The sequence below is a fragment of the Solanum dulcamara genome, chromosome 5, assembly GCF_947179165.1.
Source record: "Solanum dulcamara chromosome 5, daSolDulc1.2, whole genome shotgun sequence".
In the NCBI taxonomy this organism is placed as follows: domain Eukaryota; kingdom Viridiplantae; phylum Streptophyta; class Magnoliopsida; order Solanales; family Solanaceae; genus Solanum; species Solanum dulcamara.
This window is the reverse complement of record NC_077241.1, coordinates 64,112,504-64,123,468: the sequence shown is the minus strand read 5'-3', so window position 1 is coordinate 64,123,468 and position 10,965 is coordinate 64,112,504. Positions and strand designations below refer to the sequence as shown.

At 33.6% G+C, this 10,965-nt stretch overlaps 1 protein-coding gene across 1 annotated transcript; it reads right to left on the bottom strand.

Annotated features, from left to right (window-relative positions):
* Window positions 1-1,374: 1,374 nt before the first annotated feature.
* LOC129888373 (probable boron transporter 7) lies at window positions 1,375-8,504 on the bottom strand. The gene is made up of 14 exons (XM_055963360.1): window positions 8,177-8,504; window positions 7,621-7,732; window positions 7,437-7,519; window positions 7,152-7,344; window positions 6,913-7,051; window positions 6,614-6,779; window positions 6,352-6,518; window positions 5,714-5,887; window positions 5,520-5,615; window positions 5,318-5,434; window positions 4,829-5,148; window positions 3,853-4,108; window positions 1,917-2,042; window positions 1,375-1,823 (listed from the first exon to the last, which is right to left on the bottom strand). Exons 2-14 carry the CDS (start codon window positions 7,722-7,724, stop codon window positions 1,794-1,796), a joined length of 1,971 nt encoding a protein of 656 aa, XP_055819335.1. The 5' UTR covers window positions 7,725-7,732; window positions 8,177-8,504; the 3' UTR covers window positions 1,375-1,793.
* Between the last annotated feature and the right edge of the window lie 2,461 nt (window positions 8,505-10,965).

Sequence of the window (10,965 nt, the reverse complement as noted above, 5' to 3'; positions counted from 1 at the left end):
TAGACTAAATAGTGATGGGTCAACTGAGTATTTTATTTTCTTGAATTATTCGTGTCAAACTATTTAACGCCATAGATTGTAGTTCGATTTGTTGGCCCATGGCCTTTATTCTTCGAGATAGATTGTTGATTGGGATTTGCCCACTTAATTACCTATTTATTTTAAGTATTCCGTTGATTGAATGAATGAACGGATGTGTGATCAGGTCAAGTGATTCGCTTGGGAGCCAGAAATATTTTCTGAGTGTCGGCCACGTCTAGGGTACCCTCCCGGGGCGTGACAGTGATAGTCTTTTTTGAGTGTTGTATTCGGTACTATCCAGTATAAAATTTCTTACTATAGTGATATCAGTTGCTCATCTTGGGCCGTGCTTTTTCCCTTATTTAAAAGGATTTCACGTAAAATTCTTTGTGTCATTATTTTTCCATTTTATTTCATTATTTTGACTATATATATTTTTGTGTTAGTCCGCATTTTTTTCCAACAATATTATGGTGATTTTTAATTTTTATCTTTGAATATGAAAAAAAAAAAGTTTATTTAATGAAAATTTATTGAACAAAATATCCGTTTACTCAAACCTAATTTGTCAGACATAAATTTGGTAGAAATTAAGCTACGCAATATAAGTTTAATAGTATTTTTCAAAATTTATTGTAATGTTCGAAAAATGAAGTCATACCTTTTGGGACATATGTTCTTATCCTTTTTAGAGAATTAAATTTTGATAGCTAATGTGGAATGGTAGAGTACATAGGTGTGTCTGCATGTCAGTTTTTTTTTTTAAAAAAAATACATTATGCCTTCCCGGCATACAAAAATAACTTGTTACGTATTGCGACATAACTCGTGTGATTTTATGTTCAGTGTCAGAGGCAAAACTTGTTATGCCTTTTATGATTTAACTTGTGCAATATTATGATACGAATATATAAATTTATGCTCTACAAAAAATTGTTTGTTATTTCGATGTCAAGGGTGTTTTCGATCACTTTTTTGTTACTTAAAGTGTCGAAGAACAAAAAATAAAGACCACATAAAATTAAACACCAACCCAAAGTGGGACATGTGCAAATTCCCATGAAAACATAACCCGACCAAAGTTGAGTTGGTTATAGACCCGTCATTCATTAACTCAGTTAGACAGACAGCCCAATTGTATAAGTTGAAATTGTTGAGCAATGCAAATTAGTAAGTACTAAGTACAGAGTAAGAAGGTTGAGAATATATATCTTTGAAATGCTTCAAGTCATAGTTTAGTAACATGCCAATTCTGATAAGTTTCCTGTAAAATTATATATTATGGAACCATTTAAACTAAATAGCCTTTTACTATCAATGTATTTTCAAATGTCTTGAGATTATCTAAAGTAGTTTTACAAGCAAAGTTATCAGATTTCCCAATGACCCATTTGTATAACACAAACAGCATCTAGTCTACATCTTTAACCTTTGCCAAAAATGATATAATAACACATACTAAAAAAAAAAGCATCAAGAATTATACACATTTTTCAATCAGTATAAAACTTCTATATTACTGTAGCTTCTGTACTATGAAAGAAAATTAAAAGTTTGTACAGATTATCTCATGCTTTTTTTTTCCTTCTTTTTTTCTTTTGTAATATCTCCATCTCCCGCTCTTTTCTACTCTCTTCTTTCTTTTCATGTATTCTTTCTATTGCACATTTTCCACAACTGAGAGGACTTGTCAAAATTAATGACCTCCCTGGAAATACTTTGGTTGAGAATCACAATGAGTTATATCATTTACATCGATGCATCAGGTGTCGTTACATTCCAGAAGCCTCATGTGGATAAACCTGACATAAAATAAATGAGGTCATTATCAATTTGTTCCAACGTAGTAAAATGGAAGCTGCAAATGTTGGACGATTTGGCAAAGCCAATATTACCTGATGATGCCTTTCGGTGAAGCTGACAGATCTGTGTTTTAGTTCACCTCTGTGTGTTGTCATCTCATCCAATATCTCAGCATCAGAGAAATCATCAACATTTTCTTCATCAGCTATCTCTCTCTCCTGCAGATAGATACATTAACCATTGTGAGAATCGGTATCCCAAGAGATCCTCAAAGTTCCCATCTAGAAGACACTCTAGTTGTTTATATTACATAGAAGAAGTGGTACGAAAATTGAATGCAACACAGCTGAATGATCCAGGGGGTATCATCTATTTAGTACAACGCTGATTTAAATATATTTAGACAGTCACAATTCTGTTAGATAATTAAGCTTGTTTTCGTTGGAAATTGAAATTGTGAGAGTGGTGGAAAGGTTTGTTATAATCTTGTTTCAGGGCATGAGAAGAAAGAGAAAGTAGAATTGGCTGTCAAGGATGAGTAGAGATGGGAAGAAGACTTAAGTAGTTTGAGATGGTTGGGATCCCTTCAAATTTTGCCAACCAGACAGTTTGGGTTTGAACTCTAATGGATAACTTCTTGGTAGGAATTGCTTTACCTACCCCGCATGAATCCAGATTACTCGGGTTAGTGGGTTTTGAATACCGGATGCATAGAACAAAATAAATGGAGCTGGAATACTGAAAAAAGAACAGAAACTGATTGGTGCCTTGTTGCTAATATTGGCTATTATTTTCCAGAATCAACATACTGGAAAAGAGACATATAGTTACAATTGTCCTAAAAAATAAGATATATTTGTGTTTGTTGTATTTCTTTTTTTTTTCAAGTTTATTGGCATATTCTTTCATGTATCTCTTCTTGTAAGGCTTTTAACTTGCTAAAAACAAAAACAAGAAACATTAACCCTGTAAAGGGATATGTTATCAATTTGGGCCTCTGTATCAGTTTGTTTTCAGGACATGAATTCCATGTTAATAGACTCTTAGAGCCCGTTTGGATGGGCTTAAAAAAAGTAACTTTTATGTATAAAGTGCTTTTAGAACTTTGAAGTGCTGAAAGTTATTTTTATAAATAAGCAGTTGAGTGTTTGGATAAAAGTGCTTATGACGTGAATTTTAGGGTTAAAAGAATAAAAAAAGGTAGTTTGAGAATTTAGTTAAAATATAAAGGATATAAAAGTAATTTCCATGGTCAAAGAAAATGACTTTAAACACTTTGGAAAAAAAAGTTAGGAATCCTAACTTTTCATTTCTGACTGACTTTAAGAACTTTATGGCTTAAAGTCAGCATTAGGCAAACACGTCCAAAAGCTAAAAAGGGACTTTAAGTTGGTTTTGACCAACTTAAAGCCAATCCAAACGGGCTCTTACACAATAATGGTTCTGTCATTGGCCTTTCTGGTAACAAGAGTGCATCTTGGGATCATCAGTTGTATCTCTTAGTAGATTCAATGAATTACGGTCAAAATTGTGTCTTTTTATTTATTTTGTCTAGACACATAATTAGCCATCTTATCCCTTGGGTGGTAATTAAAAAGTTTTATTGTCTGGTCTAGTTCCCTCCCTGTTGCCAACTTATATTTTGGTTGTTATTTAACAAGCTTGTTATTGTTTGGTCTAATTCCTTCCAGTTCTACTATCTGTGGTCTCTGGTAAATCTGAGGCATCTTTTCTTACAGGAATCTCCAAAGCAAAACTTCAGTGAGGTACAAAACTACATCATATGCCCAGAGAACAAGTTATATTGCAGCTGAATGCAACAAAGATAGTCACGTGAGAACTCAAAAAATGTTCATTGTTTGTGTGTGGAGCACTCATGCTAATCGCACATAATACCATGGAACATCCAGTATTAAGAATGTAATTAGAGCAAAACAATAAACTAAAATGTGCACAAAAGCCCACCTGCATGATAGAGCAATTACACTTGCACAAGAGGATGCATGAAAGGTAGGAAAAATAATTTACCTTTGGAACACCAGCAATTTCTTCATACTCAGCTGCATCTAATTCCTTAAGATACTCGGGCGGGAGAAACTTGGGAAGAACATGCTCTCTTATAGCTATGAGAAGGAAGAAGAGCAAAGGGAATAGTATTCCAGCGATAGGTATCCATGTAACTCCAAAGCAAATTAAGAAATACAGGAACTGGAGCATTGTAAACTTGACAATGTATTTGAATGGGACCAACTCAACATAGGAGGCATGGAGCCCTTCAAAGACCCTGTCAAAAGAACCATCACAAAATGCCACTTAAAAAAGATGCTACTGTTTAACCAATCAATTACTACCACTTGAACAGTAGTCAAAGGCGCACTTTAAGCGCGCTTAAGCCCTAAATCGAGGCTCAAAATGTGTTGAGCGCTTCGCCTCGCTTTATGTGCGCTTTAGTATCGTCATCAAGGTTAAGGCAAACTTTTCCTTGCAATGAGTCTCTTCTGAAGAAGTGACACTAAACGATTAATAATTCACTTTATCATAATTTTTTTCAATTTCTTTTGTCATATATTTGTCATTCATATTTATAATTATTAGCCTTGGACTAAACATATATATTTGTATTTTTTTTCACCCTTTGCGCCTTTTTTCATTAAAGCCCACACTTTATTTACACTTTGCGCTTAAAGCATAGACCTTAGAGCTTTTTTACGCTTTTCGCCTTTGATAACATTGCACTTGAATAATCTAATGTGTATAACTATGACATGGTCATCCATAAAAGTGAAACACAAAAGTAGTTTGAGACCAATAACAAGGATTCCAATGCCAAAATACATGTCACTTTTCTGAATCTCTAGTTCTCAGTTCGAATTAGAACTAGGCTAGGATAATTAGGTAACAACACAAAACTCCTACAATTTAAGATAGCCAGGTGTTAATGTGAAAATGACCTTTGAGGGACTTTTCAAGACTTAGTTATGAGGAATAGTTATTCGTGACTTACTTGAATCTTCTACCGGAAGGAATAAAAAGCAGCAGCAGCCTCTCCCAGAATTGATTACCAGGGAGACTGTCTATGGCCATGTAGGCAAAATATCCCCAAAGAACTGAGGTGGGTATCCTCCGGATCACGGGTATAGCAAACACACTGCATCCCACAAGTAGAGATTGCAAAAAGTTGCTAACTCTTTGCTCATTTACTCGAACAGGCAAGTGCGCATCAATGTGCTTCTCAGGGTCAAATTTTCCGTCTGTTCCATTTTCTCCATCGTCATGTTTCATTACAGCTGCCTTCAAATTCTCCAATTCCCTATCTGCTGTGCGCTGCATAATATATACAAATTTCTTATAATCCAACAACTATGCCTCAACCCAAACTAGTTAATGGTATTGAAAATAAATAAACACATTTTTTTTGCAAATGAATAGGTCATATGGACATTGACCTATGCATCCCTGATTGGCAACAGTTATACTTGGTTCCAGCACTTACCTTTGATGTAGCATCCATCTCAACGAAGACGGCATGCATCTTTCCATATATCTCTGATTTTGTTGCATTCTGCTTAATACCTTCCTTCGCAGTCTTCACCATTTTCTTACGAATTAACTGCTCATGAGGGACCAAGTAGTGTTAATAGGACAAATAATCACACAGACAAGAATAAACAGAGAACATATTATTGCATATCTACCTGTCTCTTGAGTACAGCAAGGCTCCTTGTATGCATTGGTGATTGTGGAAGTACCCCATTCGAAGGGGGAATTCCAAGTAATCCGCATATCAAAGTCTGCAACCATAAATTCAGGATGAAGAATGAGCCACAGTAGAACCTGAAGTGAATTAAAGCTTATCTCTCTACATAGAAAAAGTTCTGAAAATCTATACCATGACTCCAAGCAAAAACAAATCATAATGGTAAGCAGATGGGTTTTTAAGATTGAACTCCTTCTGTTGTGCCATCTGTGCAGCAACACTGTGATCGAAAAAGTATAGACCAGCTATCATCAGTGCTGGAATGAAGGCGGCAAAGATATAAAACACCGGGACCCTTACCATATCCTGCAATTAAGTGCATAAACAAAATTAGACAGGATGGGAATATTTCCAACTTAATTGACATACATATAGTTTATCCATAAATTTGGTTCAAAATTCTTTTTTCAGAAAATAATCAAAGAGGGGCCTAACAATATCTTGACCTGTATCATACTGACATCCGAATTACTATAGGAGAAAATTTATGTGCCACAAGATATTTGTATGGCCCACGTTCAAAAGCTTTTTGTTGAAGAATATCATGTTTGCCAATCATATGTAAGAACATATATAAAAACAAAGGATGTTGATAATGAATTCTAATGTCTCTGTTAGTTTTACGACATCCCCTTTTATGAAACTTCAACTAAAGGAGCAAATAATGCTCTGAACAGAATATAGAAGCAGTCCAGATCTTATTGGCCACTCCAGCTGGAGAACTCAAGAAGCCTAGATGAATAAGGGTGTCATCGTGAAATTTAGAGTACCTTGATCACAGTCCAGTGGTATAATGATTTAGCCTCCCAAGGGAGAGGACAAAAGAGCCTTCGAGGAACTTCAGAGGGAATTTTTCCAGGCACACCGAAAGACATTGCTGTCCATAACACAACCATAAGGGGAACCCCATAGTCGGCTATAAAACTTCGCATCCAACCTGTTCATAATAGTCGATGTATGAGAAATGTTGACTTTTAAAAGACAACAATATATCCAAATTCACCCTTCAATAAAGCAGATATTGTCACATACCTGTACCATAACGCCATGATCTAGCTCCTCTACTTTTAAGAGAAGCTAAAAGAACACCAAACGAGAAAATAACTGCCAGTAACCCATTCGTGTAGAGCCATTCAAAGTGGAACTCCTCTCGTTCCGGATTTTCACCTTTTGGAATGGAAAATTCACTCACTACTCCCTGTGACTCGAAGAACAAAAGGTATGAAGAGCATGGGATTTCTTCTAGTTTTAAATGAAAATTCTTTCTAGTCCTTTTTGTTTAATAGACTCTTTAAGAGTACACTCTCAAAAGGAAGGACAACAACAAGTACCTTAATAGCCTCTTGGAGGAAAAGAACTGTGATTAACATGCCAAAGAGTTCCCCTGCTAGCCTAGTAAACCTAGGGATGATATTGCAAGCGTTGAATATAGCAAGAAGAAACAGCATCAACGCGGTCCAGACACAAACCCTGTCAAAAATATGGTTAGTAACATTTATGCATTTAGTAACCCCAGGAAGCTCTCGCTACACCCATTTGGAGAAAACAAAGGAAAAAGTAGATTCCACACCATCCTGCCCAGGCGACAAACAGCTTTGGCCCCAAGTCTGGTCTATCCTTTACAAAAGTGTACAAGTAGGTATACATGATGATGGTTGGCTCTGCAACTCCTAAGATCAAGAGAGGCTGTCCACCAAAAATTGAATGGATCATTCCACAGATAGCAGTAGAAGCAAGAGTTTCAACTGTGCTCATAGCTCCATCTGTCAATTCAATATATCAACAAATTAATCCAACTTACATTACATGATTATTGCATATATGAAAAAAAAAAATTTAAAAAATCAGCACAGACCTGTTTCTCTACTCAATTGCTCCCCGAAAGCAATCACAGGAAGAGCAGAAGCAAAGAAAATATATGCTGTTGGAGCCAGTATCCTAAAATTCATTTACACAAGAACCCCAACATTTTCATCAATATGTAGTAATAACAGATTCATGTCTCAGTTCATATTCACCTCAAACATAACATAAAATACCTCACTCCTGTACCACATGAGTCGAGCCAATCGCGTTTATAGCATGCTATCCTTCCTTTAGCATCATCAATGACTCCCTTGAAGGGAGTTTTTGGTTTCTCCATAGGTGAAACTGAACATGTAAGAAATTTAACTTGTTAAACACATAAAAAAATAGTACTAACTATAAACATGAAAAATATTACAAGCTCCCTTCATTCTTCATCAGAATGTCGATTAAATTAAACTTTCCTTCAATTCACGCAATGACTACTGCTGAATGGTTGCAAAAAATCACAAAATTCCCACGCACCCAGAACAAAAATCATATATGGTGTTTCTAATATGTCCTTTGAAAATATTTTCAATTTTTTTTAAATCAAAAAACACAATTACCCAAGCACATTTCCCCATTCTTCTTTTTTTCAAGTTATTCACAAAACGGCGAAATACCCTCGAACTAGGAGAGAAAATGGGAGGTACCCATTTAATAAAAAAGACGAAATCGCATGTTGACATCACAATACAACAGAAAAAATGATTAATGTTGAAAGATAGGGAAGAAGAATAGTAGTACCAAATCAAAGATAATGCAGGAAAGGAAGAGAGGAGAAAAGAAAAAAAAGGGAATGGAAAGGGTGATGATATGGTTTTTCTGTGAAGAATGGTATTATTAGATTATTTTTGTTTTTCCAATCCGGCGGCAAAACCTGCCGCCTGGAGAAGAAGATGGAAAGAGTCTAATAATAAATGATATAAGAGGACAAATAAAGCAACTAAAAACTCTTTGGCTCTCCTTTCTCTCTCTATACCCGTCACTCTCTTCCTATTTTCTCGACATCCGCTAATGGCGGACCAAGAAGAGGAAGAGGAAGACAGGTTTTTTTTTTTTCCTCCTTTTTTTTGTGTTGTGTTTGAATACTCTGTTATATGCTCCTGGCAGCGCGCGGTTCATGTAGGACCCCTTCACATATTTGGTTTCAATCCTACTTGTATTATTGATTTTCAATTTTTCCTTCTTTTTGTTTGCCTTATTTTCTTATGGGGAAAAAAGGTGTAATGTATTTATACTTTTTAATGGATTGTTTGGTACGAGGATAAGAGATTTCAAAAAAAGTGACCTAGTTTGATTTGATACAGAGTTTAAAAAAATAAAAAATATTTTTTCATCTTGTGATTCTAAACTAAAGTTATGTCAAATGTACTAAAATATCCTTTAATCTTGTAGTTTTAAATATGTCACGTGAAAAGTTAAAACTAAATTTTTACCAAATAAGAAAAGAGATCATTCTTTTTTAAACGGATTAAAAAGAAAAGAGGACATTCTTTTTGAAACAGAGGGAGTAATAATTTTGAAATAAAATGTAAGGATTATTTTATTGTGTGCTTGATTAGGGATTCTCTTTGTTTATTTTTTACTTGTTTATTTTGAATTTTGCATGCTAAATAATGATTAATATGAGTATTTTATCTGATTCATATTAATTGATGTATAGTGTTAGGTTTTGAAAAATGAATTAGAAAATAAGTAATTAATATTGAGGGTAAGATAAAAAAAATTGTGTTTTTATTAAATGCTAAAAGTGAATTTATTTTTTAAATAGTGGACAAGTGAATGAAGTGAGTATTAGTTAGTTTTGGAATTATGTATCCATCATGTGTACTACAATAATAGAATAAGTTATTCCATGGGATAACTAATCTCATGGTATAACACTGTCTATCTTATCCAAAACAACCCCTAAGGATATGTTTGATATGATAGAAAAATAAGTGTGCTTCTTACTTGTTTTTGTGTTCCATATGTAAGTAAAACATATTAGCTTAAAAATATTTGTATATAATCTAGACTAAAGTTATTGAGGGTAGAGGTGGGGTGGAGTAGGTGTGGGGAAGGGGGCTAAGGGGTGGGGTGAAGGTGAGGTGTGTATAGAGTTTTTGCCCTAATTTTGTTACCATATTTGAGTTTTACTTTTTCTTTTAAAGGGAAAGCCAAAGTATTATCATAATTGTTTTTGCTTTTCCGAAGGAAAAATAATTTTTTTTCCATATTTGGTTATTTTTTTCTTAGAGAAAGAGTTATGTATAACTATAAATTGAACACCCCTCTTCTCATTTCAAGAACATAATAACTTCCCAACATAGTCGTTAAAGAGTTTTATTTAAAGAGAGATTTATTTTCTCTATAATTTTAATATTTTATTTCATTTATATTAGCTTTTCATATGCGGGCCAATTGGTTAAATCATATAGTAATGTTATGCTTTTTAGTATAGTTTTATTCATCATATGATTTATACCGACATGATTTGCAATTATAAGCTTACGTCTGATGCCCTGATAATTTCGAACTCAACAGTATGGGTAAGTGGGGTATGGGGTTTAAGGAGGTGGGGTGTGGGTAGTTGTGGGGATGGGGGCTAAGGAGGTGGGGATGAAGGTGAGATGTGTTGGAGGATGAGCACGACAAAATCAATATGAAATGCCACTTTAAAAAATTGTTTTTTCTACTTTCATTACGGAGCAATTTTCTTCATTTCAAGGAACTTATTCTCTAGAAAAAAAAAATATTTTTCAAAAAAAATTGATCCATCAATATTCCACCATACTGAACCACCCTAAAAAGTTATTTAATACTTTAAGAATTGTTCGATTGTTTGTTAGGAAGTGAATTATTCATTTATTAAAAACAAGATAACTAATGTAACATGTTTGATACCATTTTATTGCTACGTATAAAATTTAACATATCAAGTTCGATATTGGGTTACCATTTTATAATCCTACATAATTAAACATGTATATTTAGCATAACTAATTCATATATTACTATTTTCACTTTACTCAACAACTACTATAAACATTCTAAGTTTACTTGTCATTGTTGGTTGCCACTCCTTTTAAGATATTATTTATCAGGGATCTTTTCACTAAAATTATTTTTATTAATTATATTTTAAAAATTAAAATTTGAATACTAGAATTTTATGTGGTTATCTAATGATATGAGAAATATTGAAAAATAAAAACAAATCTCTCTTAATTTAACAAAATGAACAAAATAATATTTTTAATAAAATAATATTTTTAATATAACTAACCAGTAAAATCAAATCGAAAGTAATTAGTATGGGTACTTGTACGACAGTATTTGGGGTGTGGTTATGTTATTAATTATTACCATCAAAACTATCATTAATAAAGGGACAATGAAAAAGATATCTTTAAAAGGAATTTGATATTTTTTCCTTTTGAGGAAAGTAATAAGTTCATCCGGTAATATTATCTCTATTAATTTTTATTTGTTTATTATATTAAAATTAAAATTTTATTTTTATTTATCCACTTTTAGTATATCAAGAGAAA

What these genes read in the sequence shown, in the direction of transcription:
- LOC129888373 (XM_055963360.1), bottom strand. Translation starts at nt 7,724, where the DNA reads ATGGAGAAACCAAAAACTCCCTTCAAGGGAGTCATTGATGATGCTAAA. An exon ending in GCAATTGAGTAGAGAAACAG is followed by an intron (nt 7,345 to 7,436) that starts GTCTGTGCTGAT and finishes TTGAATTGACAG; the next exon opens with ATGGAGCTATGAGCACAGTT. An exon ending in CCTTCCGGTAGAAGATTCAA is followed by an intron (nt 4,109 to 4,828) that starts GTAAGTCACGAA and finishes TTCTTTTGACAG; the next exon opens with GGTCTTTGAAGGGCTCCATG.